General features: G+C 41.5%; 1 protein-coding gene across 6 annotated transcripts in view; it reads right to left on the bottom strand.

The window, feature by feature from the left end:
- fam83ha (family with sequence similarity 83 member Ha) overlaps positions 1-13,108 on the bottom strand; it is a 67,752-nt gene that overhangs the window by 48,619 nt on the left and 6,025 nt on the right. For all 6 annotated transcript variants that reach the window (XM_029753258.1, XM_029753259.1, XM_029753256.1 and 3 more), the window contains exons 2-3: positions 11,882-12,333; positions 7,939-8,103 (exon numbers count right to left, since the gene is read on the bottom strand). In XM_029753258.1, the coding sequence (XP_029609118.1) occupies positions 7,939-8,103; positions 11,882-12,333 (617 nt within the window). The remainder of the gene's footprint in view (positions 1-7,938; positions 8,104-11,881; positions 12,334-13,108) is intronic.

Genomic DNA, 13,108 nt, shown 5'->3' on the forward strand with positions numbered 1-13,108 from the left:
TTGTTGATAGTTCCCCCTGTTCAAATGAAAAATGTAAGTACAGTTGAAGTCAGAAGTTTACATACACCTTAGCCAAATACATTTAAACTCAGTTTCACAATTCCTGACATTTAATCCTAGAAAATATTTGTTAGGATCACCACTTTATTTTAGAATGTGAAATGTCAGAATAATAGAAGAGAGAATGATTTATTTCAGATTTTATTTCATTCATCACATTCCCAGTGGGTCAGAAGTTTACATACACTCAATTAGTATTTGGTAGCATTGCCTTTAAATTGTTTAACTTGGGTCAAACGTTTCAGGTAGCCTTACACAAGCTTCCCACAATAGGTTGGGTGAAATTTGGCCCATTCCTCCTGACAGAGCTGGTGTAACTGAGTCAGGTTTGTAGGCCTACTTGCTTGCACACACTTTTTCAGTTCTGCCCACAAATTTTCTATGGGATTGAGGCTTTGTGATGGCCACTCCAACACCTTGACTTTGTTGTCCTTAAGCCATTTTGCCACAACTTTGGAAGTATGCTTGGGGTCATTGTCCATTTGGAAGACCCATTTGCGACCAAGCTTTAACTTCCTGACTGATGTCTTGAGATGTTGCTTCAATATATCCACATCATTTTCCGCCCTCATGATGCCATCTATTTTGTGAAGTGCACCAGTCCCTCCTGCAGCAAAGCAGCCCCACAAAATGATGCTGCCACCCCTGTGCTTCACGGTTGGGATGGTGTTCTTCGGCTTGCAAGCCTCCCCCTTTTTCCTCCAAACATAACGATGGTAATTATGGCCAAACAGTTCTATTTTTGTTCCATCACACCAGAAGACATTTCTCCAAAAAGTACGATCTTTATCCCATGTGCAGTTGCAAACCGTATTCTGACTTTTTTATGGCTGTTTTGGAGCAGTGGCTTCTTCCTTGCTGAGCGGCTTTTCAGATTATGTCGATATAGGACTCGTTTACCTGTGGATATAGATACTTTTGTACCTGTTTCCTCCAGCATCTTCACAAGGTCCTTTGCTGTTGTTCTGGGATTGAGTTGCACTTTTCGCACCAAAGTACGTTCATCTCTAGGAGACAGAACGCGTCTCCTTCCTGAGCAGTATAATGGCTGCGTGGTCCCATGGTGTTTATACTTGGGTACTATTGTTTGTACAGATGAACGTGGTACCTTCAGGCATTTGGATATTGCTCCCAAGGATGAACCAGATTTGTGGAGGTCTACAATTTTTTTTCTGAGGTCTTTTGATTTTCCCATGATGTCAAGCAGAGGCACTGGGTTTGAATGTAGGCCTTGAAATACATCCACAGGTACACCTCCAATTGACTCAAATTATGTCAATTAGCCTATCAGAAGCTTCTAAAGCCATGACATCATTTTCTGGAATTTTCCAAGCTGTTTAAAGGCACAGTCAACTTAGTGTATGTAAACTTCTGACCCACTGGAATTGTGATACAGTGAATTATAAGTGAAATAATCTGTCTGTAAACAATTGTTAGAACAATTACTTGTGTCATGCACAAAGTAGATGTCCTAACCGACTTGCCAAAACTATAGTTTGTTAACAAGAAATTTGTGGAGTGGTTGAAAAACGAGTTTTAATGATTCCAACCTAAGTGTATGTAACCTAAGTCCGACTTCAACTGTAGGTGAGCAAATATTTGATTGGTATACCATCGAAGCCAGGAGATTTACCAGTTTGGAAGAGTTAATTGCCATTAGTAGTTCATCATCAGCGATCAAACCCTCACAGGATGCTTTTTGTATTTCTGTTAAATGGTTCTCATGGTCTTCGGGGATGCCTTTTCTATTACAAATTTCAGACAAGCAAATGTAGCCCTTCTTATCATGGTCCGATAGCAGAGATTCAGTTCATATTGGGCGTCATGACCCTTCGGCGTGCAGTCTGCACAGGAATCCATCTGTCCGCCTACTCTTCATTGCGTACGGAGAAGCAACGAGCATGCATATCAAAGAGTATCGCTCTTCACTCAGTAGCTCAAGTTTGAGTTCATGTTAGGTCAACGTTGTTGGGTTTACATTACGCTTTTCCAGAGGCAGTCCGTATGATGGCTTTAATGGGTTCTTCAGTCTGAAAGACACTAAATGTTCCTTCCCTTAATCTTGCATGATCTCTTAAAATCTGTCTGCATTATGGACACTCACATGTTAACCATACTCTCATACACCCCTAGATGAAAGAATTAGAATGGAACATTAATCGTCTTCATCAAAACTAACACTGCTTTGTCCTCTCTTTAATGTTATGCTACTTGCATGTTGAGCAAGGGCGGTACCTTGCGAACCTCTGTTCAACATTGATGTTGGCAACCAATGACAAGATACACTATATATACAAAAGTATGTGGACACCCCTTCAAATTAGTGGATTCGGCTATTTCAGCCACACCCATTGCTGACAGGTGTATAAAATCGAGCACACAGCTAGATGTTCCATAGACAAACATAAGCAGTAGAATGGCCCATACTGTGACTGTCACCTTTCCAACAAGTCAGTTTGTCAAATTTCTGCCATGCTAGAGCTGCCCCGGTCAACTGTAAGTGCTGTTATTGTGAAGTGGAAACGTCTAGGAGAAACAACAGCTCAGCACTCACTACCGAGTTCCAAACTGCCTCTGGAAGAAACATCAGCTCAAGTGCTGTTTGTCGGGAGCTTCATGAAATGGGTTTCCATGGCCAAAACCCATTTCATGAAGCTCACAAGCCTAAGATCACCATGCGCAATGCCAAGCGTCAGCTGGAGTGGTGTAAAGCTTGCAGCATTGGACTCTGGAGCAGTGGAAATGTGTTCTGTGGAGTGATGAATAATTCTTCACCATCTGGCAGTCCGACGGTTGAATCTGGGTTTGGCGAATGCCAGGAGAACACTACGTGTCACAGGATCGAACGAGAGTGGCGCCCCTCCTCGGTCGGGTGGCGCTCGGCGGTCGTCGTCGCCGGCCTATTAGCTGCCACCGATCGTTGTTTCTGTGTCTTTTGGTTTTGTCTGTCTGTTCCGCACCTGTTTTGTGTCTGTCATTAGTGGGGGCTTATTTAGTGTGTGTTTTCAGTTGGGGTTTTGTGCGGGATTGTTTATTGTCCACTCAGGACGGTGGGACGTGATTTGTACATTTTCACGGACAGTTTTGTCAGAAGATTTACCGGGCTGCGCCCCTTGCTTTTGTGCCGTGTGATAATATTTTTTCGTGTTTTATGGGAATGTGTTTTTCCCAGGCAGACTGTATGTAGCGCCCTGTGCCTTACGGCCTTTTGTGTGTGTCGATTTATTAAAAGACACTCGCCTCCAGCACCTCTGTCTCCTGCATCTGATTCCGCCTCTACACTAGTCCAAGTCAGTCGTGACAACATGCCAGAATGCATAGTCCCAACTGTAAAGTTTGGTGGAGGCGGAAAATGGTCTAGGGCTGTTTTTCATGGTTCAGGCTAGGCCACTTAGTTCCAGTGAAGGAAATCTTAACGCTACAGCATAGAATGGCATTCTAGACGATTCTGTGCTTCAAACTGTGGCAACAATTTATGGGAGGCCCTTTCCTGTTTCAGCATCACAATGCTCCCGTGCACAAAGCGAGGTCTGTACAGAAATGATTTGTTGAGATCGGTGTGGAAGAACACAAGCGAGGGTAACCAGCCATGCGTCATATGAGAAATATAAGAGATACGTTGCACAGCTCAAGCTACACATGGTTAATATTCACACATAGTATACAGTCTTGTAATGGTAGGGTGACTTTAGCTGGTCTATTTGATATCTAAACGGTGCTTTCTGCCGTAGCTACACATAGTCGTATGGGATATCGTTCTGCTATTTTGGGGTATTGGTATTGCTTACCGCGCTCATTGCTTGTAGGTAATTTTATATATTGACGCTTTGCTTGGGCAGTGAGCTACCCTGAAGGAGCAGAGCCTATATCGCCTAGACTTGCATTATTCATTCTTTAATAAATGGTTAAACATATTTCTACGTGGTGTTTCCTCCTTTCTGAAATGAAGTGGAACCCAAGTGCCTGCGATTGCACCAATTAGAAGCTAGCAACAATCACTCCTACATTACTTGGCGGTCCATTTAAGCTGACAGGTTCTGCTCACACTTCCTGCTGCCACTTGCTGCTACTGCTAGTATGTTTGCTTATTTTGCTCCACTACCACCCTAGCCTCCACCTATTAGGTTCTGTTTTCCTGCTGGGGGATTGGTATAGCTTACCACACTCACTGCTTGTTTATATATGGATGCTTTGCTTGGGCAAGGAGTTACCCTGAAGGAGCAGAGCCTATGTTGCCAAGATTTGCATTATTCATTCTTTAATAATGGCTAAACATATTTACACGTAGTGTTTCCTTTCTGAACTGTAAATTACGTACTGAATATGAGGAAAGCTGTAGTCCTTTAGTTCAGTCAATGACCAAAAGCACCCTCTTTTTCATCATTAATAAAGATTTTTTGTTTTAAACAACGAAAATCTGGTGTTTCCATGTCAAACAGTTTTGTTATATTTAAGTCTTCTGTGCAGTATCGAAGAGCCCTCACTGCTGCTCGATCATCCTATTTCTCCAATCTAATTGAGGAAAATAAGAACAATCCAAAATTTATTTTTGATACTGTCGCAAAGCTAACTAAAAAGCAGCATTCCCCAAGGGAGGATGGCTTTCACTTCAGCAGTAATAAATTCATTAACTTCTTTGAGGAAAAGACCATGATCATTAGAAAGCAAATTATGGACTCCTCTTTAAACCTGCGTATTCCTCCAAAGCTCAGTTGTCCTGAGTCTGCACAACTCTGCCAGGACCTAGGATCAAGGGAGACACTCAAGTGTTTTAGTACTATATCTCTTGACACAATGATGAAAATAATCATCGCCACTAAACCTTCAAGCTGCATTACAACTAAACAACTGAAAGAGCTGCTTCCTGTGCTTGGCCCTCCTATGTCGAACATAATAAACGGCTCTCTATCCACCGGATGTGTACCAAACTCACTAAAAGTGGCAGTAATAAAGCCTCTCTTGAAAAAGCCAAACCTTGACCCAGAAAATATAAAAAACTATCGGCCTATACCGAATCTCCCATTCCTCTCAAAAAAAATGAAAAAGCTGTTGCGCAGCATCTCACTGCCTTCCTGAAGACAAACAATGTATACGAAATGCTTCAGTCTGGTTTTAGACCCCATCATAGCACTGAGACTGCACTTGTGAAGGTGGTAAATTACCTTTTAATGGCGTCAGACTGAGGCTCTGCATCTGTCCTCGTGCTCCTAGACCTTAGTGTTGCTTTTGATACCATCGATCACCACATTCTTTTGGAGAGATTGGAAACCCAAATTGGTCTACACGGACAAGTTCTGGCCTGGTTTAGATCTTATCTGTCGGACAGATATCAGTTTGTCTCTGTGAATGGTTTGTCCTCTGACAAATCAACTGTAAATTTCAGTGTTCCTCAAGGTTCCGTTTTAGGACCAATATTGTGTTCACTATTTTACCTCTTGGGGATGTCATTCGAAAATATAATGTTAACTTTCACTGCTATGTGGATGACACACAGCTGTACATTTCAATGAAACATGGTGAAGCCCCAAAATTGCCCTTGCTGGAAGCCTGTGTTTCAGACATAAGGAAGTGGATGGCTGCAAACTTTCTACTTTTAAACTCTGACAAAACAGAGATGCTTGTTCTAGGTCCCAAGAAACAATGAGATCTTCTGTTGAATCTGACAATTAATCTTGATGGTTGTACAGTCGTCTCAAATAAAACTGTGAAGGACCTCAGCGTTACTCTGGACCCTGATCTCTCTTTTGACAAACATGATGCAGAAAAATTAATCCATGCTTTTGTTACTTCTAGGTTCTACTCTACTCTGCTCTACTTTCTGGCTACCTGAATAAAGTACTAAAAAAACTTCAGTTAGTGCTAAATACGGCTGCTAGAATCCTGACTAGAAACAAAACATTTGATCATATTACAGTGCTAGCCTCCCTACACTGGCTTCCTGTTAAGGCAAGGGCTGATTTCAAGGTTTTACTGCTAACCTACAAAGCATTACATGGGCTTGCTCCTACCTATCTTTCCGATTTGGTCCTGCCGTACATACCTATACGTACGCTACGGTCACAAGACGCAGGCTTCCTAATTGTCCCTAGAATTTCTAAGCAAACAGCTGGAGGCAGGGCTTTCTCCTATAGAGCTCCATTTTTATGGAATGGTCTGCCTACCCATGTGAGAGACGCAGACTCGGTCTCAACCTTTAAGTCTTTATTGAAGACTCATCTCTTCAGTAGGTCCTATGAGTGAGTGTAGTCTGGCCCAGGAGTGTGAAGGTGAACGGAAAGGCACTCGAGCAACGAACCGCCCTTGCTGTCTCTGCCTAGCCGGTTCCCCTCTCTCCACTTGGATTCTCTGCCTCTAACCCTATTACGGGGGCCGAGTCACTGGCTTATTGGTGCTCTTCCATGCTGTCCCTAGGAGGGGTGCATCACTTGAGTGGGTTGAGTCACTGACGTGGTCTTCCTGCCTGGGTTGGCGCCCCCCCTTGGGTTGTGCCGTGGCAGATATTTTTGTAGGCTTTACTCTGCCTTGTCTCAGGATGGTAAGTTGGTGGTTGAAGTTATCCCTCTAGTGGTGTGAGGGCTGTGCTTTGGCAAAGTGGGTGGGGTTATATCCTGCCTGTTTGGCCCTGTCCAGGGGTATCATCGGATGGGGCCACAGTGTCGCCTGACCCCTCCTGTCTCAGCCTCCAGTATTTATGCTGCAGTAGTTTATGTGTCGGGGGGCTAGGGTCAGTCTGTTATATCTGGAGTATTTCTCCAGTGTCCTGTGTGAATTTAAGTATGCTCTCTCTAATTCTCTCTTTCTTTCTTTCTCTCTCTCGGGGGACCTGAGCCCTAGGACCATGCCTCAGGACTACCTGGCATGATGACTCCTTGCTGTCCCCAGTCCACCTGGCCGTGCTGTTGCTCCAGTTTCAACTGTTCTGCCTGCAGCTATGGAACCCTGACCTGTTCACCAGACGTGCTACCTGTCCCAGACCTGCTGTTTTCAACTCTCTAGAGACAGCAGTAGCAGTAAAGGTACTCTCAATGATCGGCTATGAAAAGCCAACTGACATTTACTCCTGAAGTGCTGACGTGTTGCACCCTCGACAACCACTGTGATTACTATTATTTGACCATGCTGGTCATTTATGAACATTTGAACATCTTGGCCATGTTCTGTTATAATCTCCACCCGACACAGCCAGAAGAGGACTTGCCACCCCTCATAGCCTGGTTACTCTCTAGGTTTCTTCCTAGGTTTTGGCTTTTCTAGGGAGTTTTTCCTAGCCACCATGCTTCTACACCTGCATTGCTTGCTGTTTGGGGTTTTAGGCTGGGTTTCTGTATAGCACTTTGAGATATCAGTTGATGTAAAAGGGCTGTATAAATACATTTGATTCTGTGTTGTATATAAAGTGTAATATTGGGATGCTAACTCAATATAGTATACATTTCAACTCTATATCTGACATGGTACACGTGCCTCTTTTTTTAAGCCCATAACCATGTGTGTTCAGGCTCCGCAAGTGTCACCACCCTCCATATGGAGCCTTTTTGGATCAAGCATAAGTAGGCTTTTAGTCTAGGCCTCTGCAATGGTTTAGTTCACCGAGTGGGCACAAATATATACATTAGCTTCAAACGTTAAAGCAAATGTTAAAGCATGCAATAGTGAGACATTATACACGCTGCTCGACTAAAAGCCAAGACCCTCTCTTCCTCCTGGGCAATTATGTGTGAAACACATCTCACTGTCCTAGAAAAGCCTCGGACATGATGAAAACAAGCCGAGGTTCCCCTAGGGTGAAATTCCCTTTTAAAATGATCAATGTATCTTAATAGGAAAACTCCAGCACATACAGTAAATTCAAGATAGTGCATCACTTCATAGACTCACTTGAATGTTTTCCAGATTGACCCGGCAGTTGGAAGCCATGCTAGTGAAGTGGTGTGCATTCTGTTCATCCAGAATGATATACACGGCAACATTTCGCATGGCAGCATCCAGAATATCAGCAAAGATGTCCACGTCTGTAAAGGTGTCCATTACCACAGCGATCACCTAGAGAGGACCACAGAGCACACTATCAGACACACTAACATTAGACCTACATTGGCTTCAAATGTTAAAGCATGCAATAGTGAGGCATTATACACACATCACATGCTGTGCAATTATTCTACATTTACTATTGTACTATTACTATTGTACTATTACCTTTCTGTTACACACCAACTGCTATAGTATCGTCTGTCTCTGTGCTTGAAATTCATCAGCTTAGTGTATCAATGAAATTCAGATAATGAGTGGAATATATTGTTATATACAATCTAGAGGCCTAACCTATCGATCATGCGTAGGCACAAATCTGTACGTTAAAACCATGCATGGGATCATGTCCACGCAAAGTGTGAGATTTATCAATATGAATGTTTGCTTGAGAGTGTGCCTAAACTTACACACAGCCATGACCATGCGTACACACAGTGCCAAGTGGTAGAATAAGGGAACTGATTGTCAAGCATAGAACGGGGAAAATATATGTTGAAAATGTGTGAAATTGTAAGAGTAATAATTAAATCATTTTTCGATTTCATTGTATTTCCATTGTGAATTCATGATACATATCTTGTGAATTCATGATACATATCAGTCATTTGTTAAATTAGAGGCACGTCATTAGCAAAACAAACAGGAACATATACAATTTTCATCGCACAAAGGGTTGAAGACAAGAGGGGTTTCTTTGTCATGATGCCATCAATGGGTTCCCAAATATGAACGGCGCAATAGACGGAACCCACATCGCCATAAACGCACCATCCCAAAACGAGTTAATCTACAGTGCCGTCAGAAAGTATTCATACCCCTTGACTTATTCCACATTTTGTTGTGTTACAGCCTGAATTCAAAATGGATTAAATTGAGAAAAAGGAAATGTTTGCAAATGTATTTAAAATGAAATACAGAAATATCTAATTTACTGTACATAAGTATTCACACCCCCGAGTCAATATTAGAATACCTTTGGCAGCGATTACATCTGTGGATCATTCTGGGTAAATTTCTAAGAGCTTTGCACTCTTGGATTGTACAATATTTGCACATTATTTTTTAAACAATTCTTCAAGCTTCTTCAATGCTAGACAGCCATTTTCCAATCTTGCCATAGATTTTCAAACCGATTTAAGTCAAAACTCTAACTAGGCCGCTCAGGAACATTCTATGTTATCTTGGTAAGCAACTCCAGGGTATATTTGGCCTTATGTTTTAGATTATTTTCCTGCTGAAAGGTGAATTTATCTCCCAGTTTCTGTTGGAAAGCAAACTGAACCAGGTTTTCGTCTAGGATTTTCCCTGTGCTTAGCTCTATTCCGTTTCTTTTTATCCCCCCCAAAATCTTGATAGTCCTTGCCAATGAACAGCATACCCATAACATGATGCAGCCACCACCATGCTTGAAAGAGTGGTACTCAGTGATGTGTTATGTTGGATTTCCCCAAAACATAACACTTTGTATTCAGGACATAAAGTTCATTTCTTTGCAATTTTTTGGGGCAGTTTTACTTTAGTGCCTTATTGCAAACAGGCTGCAGGTTTTGGAATATTTGTATTCTGTACAAGCTTCCTTCTTTTCACTCTGTCACTTAAGTTAGTATTGTGGAGTACCTAGAATGTTGTTGATCCATCCTCAGTTTTCTCGTACCACAGCCATTAAACTCTTGTAACTGCCTCATGGTGAAATCCCTGAGTAGCTTCCTTCCTCTCCAGCAAGGATGAATGCCTGTATCTTTGTTGTGACTGGATGTATTTACACACCATCCAACGTGTAATTAAAAGCTTTACCATGCTCAAATGGATATTCAATGTCGGCTTTTTTCATTTTTACCCATTTACCAATAGATGCCCTTCTTTGCGAGACATTGGAAAACCTCCCTTGTCTTTGTGGTTGAATATGTGTTTGAAATTCACTGCGCAACATAGGGACCTTACAGATAATTGTATTTTAGGGGTACAGAGATTAGGTAGCCATTCAACAATCATATTAAACACTATTATGGCACACCGAGTGAGTCCATGCAACTTATTATGTGACTTTTTAAGTACATTTTTACACCTGAACGTATTTAGGCTTACCATAACAAAGGGGTTGAATACTTACTGACTCAAGACATTTCAGCTTTTCATTTTTAATTAATTTGGAAACATTACTGAAAACATAATTCCTCTTTGGCATTATGGGGTATTGTGTGTAGGCCAGTGACACAAAATCTCAATGTAATCCTTTTTATATTCAGGCTGTAACATAATTAAAATATAAAAGATTCAAGGGGTGTGAATACTTTCTGAAGGCACTGTATGTGAACAGAAATGCCGTCCACTCGTAATGTGCAGGTGATAGGTTGTATGATGCTGAATGTGGTGGCAAGGTGGCTAGGTGGAATGCACGATTTGTTCATTCTGCAGAACAGCAATGTTGGCCTATACGCCTACAGGCGGGAGCTGTTGAGGATGGATGGCTTATTGGTGAGTGTTGTCTACTCATTTGAAGTATATTTGCCATTGCTAAAGCAACGTGAATTGTCCTAATGGTCCTCTCTTTGCCGCTATGTTTTTATTTTTACCGGTCAAGCCACAACTGAGTGAGCCAAATTTAACCTTTTGGTTGTCCTCAATCTCTGAAACTAGCTCAATCTCTGAAACTAGCACCTCTATTTCAGTCTAAACAATACATTTAAAAAATAGATTTTTTTGGTTGCGCAGTTGTAGGCTATTTCATGGTACAGCGTTGTATATTCCTCACAGACTTTGGGGATGATTTTGACCATACCTGTATATGGTTAATTAGGGGCGCTTCGAAATGCACAAGCACTGAGGCTGAGAACAATTGGTATTTATTAACAGTTATCTCCTACCGGTGTATGTATGACGTTTGTAGGATTGTTTGATAAATTACACCTTTTCTATGCGTAAGAACATTTTAAATTCCGTTCATAAGTAGTATTTTAGAATAGTTTCTACGCAATATTGATAAATGAGGCCCCAGGTATTTCAGCGGTGGATTGTACACTACACTATAATTCCTAAAGACAGCACATACAGTATAGTGACTCTTTCCACTTTGTCCTATTGAAGCACACTGGCTGATAGAGAATTATGTAGTATTTACAGCCACATCCATACATGATTTGGTTTTACCTTCGAACATAAAATTATGTCAAATTGCTACATTTATGAGATAAAAATATAGAAACGCACAGTTCAGCAGTTATCGAACTACAGTATATACGTTAACTACGCACTACATAATTTTGGTTCAGTAGTTATCTGTTTTGAGCAGTTTGATTAAGTGATATTTCATTGTATTGTTAACAAATGACAAGAAAATCACATCAAAGGTAAAGTCAATATTGCATTTTGAAAACTAGATACTTAGATTGAATATGGAAAATAATCTTGAAGCAACAGAAAAAGTTAATTATGTAGATGATCATTTATGGATATTAATTGTAGGGGGTTGATACAATTTTTGTTAGGACAAATCAAATCTGACATTTTAAACCAGAAATTACAAACTTCAGAAGCCTTTTTAAACTTTGAATACACTACAAGTTTGCATTTGTTGCTGCGCAGGAACATTCTCAGCAACAAAAGAGTGATCAAATTAAGACCCTACATCTGTAGTGAATTTGTTTGTTGTTCTCTGTCAATGGCAAACGTGCATAAAGATTGCAGAATTCTGCGAGATGGTCCAATGTGCCAATAAATTAACAGAATCTAAAATTGGGAACATGTATACTCTGCTAATAACCATACAAAAAAGAAAAAACTGACATACTTGTTGAGCATTCTTGATAAGTCGACGAGCCTGCACCTTGATACTTGGCATATCTGGCTCAGAGGGGTTAACCAGTGTGGTGACCTCGGTGGGTCCCATGAAGCGATGCTGTTCGGGCCAGCCAAGGTCAAGACCGGGTGCATCCAAGTCAGAGTGGACGGGCCAGTATGTGTCTGAAGAGCCGTCTCCCCCAGACTCCACATATGGGAGCTCAGGCTGAGTGCTCTGGTACGGAACTTTCACTGTGCACTTAATGTGCTCAATTTCCTGTCTGGAAAGGAAGTCCACCACATCCGCACTCTGGAGGAATTCATAATAGCCCTCCAGGTCATCCTCCACAAGTGCGTCAATGGCCAGCCGGTATTCCTCGCGGTAGTGGAGAGGCACGTAGTTGGGGTCCAGGAGGTCATCCCCGGCTGAGGAACATTGAGAGCGGTGTGCCATATTGATTCCTGTGAGAGAGCCCAAAGAGAGGGTACACACAATGTGAGAACTTGGTAGTGAGGAGAGATGGAAATAAAGTTATAGAGTGGCAGATGTGTAGGCTATGATCAATTCTGCATAGTTATACGAAATACAACGTCACAATTTACACATTAATATTTCATTATGCGTGTCCCCGTGTAACCCAACACAAAATAAAACTGGAAAAGTGGAATGGGTGCATTCGGAAAGTATTCAGACCCCTTCTCCTCATTTTGTTACGATACAGCCTTATTCTCTAATGGAATAAATACATTTTTCCTCAATCTACACACAATACACAATAATAACAAAGCGAAAACAGGTTTAGAAAATTTTGCAAATGTATTCAAAAATTAAATAAAAATTACTTTATTTACATAAGTATTCAGACCCTTTGCTATGAGACTCAAAATTGAGCTCAGGTGCATTCTGTTTCCATTGATTTCCTCTGACACATTGGTGCGGCTGGCTTCCGGGTTTAGTGGGCATTGTGTCAAGAAGCAGTGCGGCTTGGTTGGGTTGTGTTTCAGAGGACGCACGGCTCTCGACCTTCGCCTCTCCCGAGTCCGTAGCGATGAGACAAGACTGTAACTACAAATTGGATACCACAAAATTGGGGAGAAAAAGGGTAAAAAAAAAATAAGAAGAAAAAGAGTATGCCTATAGTTAATAGCCTACAAGGGGAATTTAATATTAGTTTCAATTGTAGTGGAAGATGAGAAGAACGTTTTGCCAAGGCCAAATGCAGGCTACTGTGCAACT

This window comes from Salmo trutta, chromosome 5 (assembly GCF_901001165.1).
Source record: "Salmo trutta chromosome 5, fSalTru1.1, whole genome shotgun sequence".
Taxonomy (NCBI): domain Eukaryota; kingdom Metazoa; phylum Chordata; class Actinopteri; order Salmoniformes; family Salmonidae; genus Salmo; species Salmo trutta.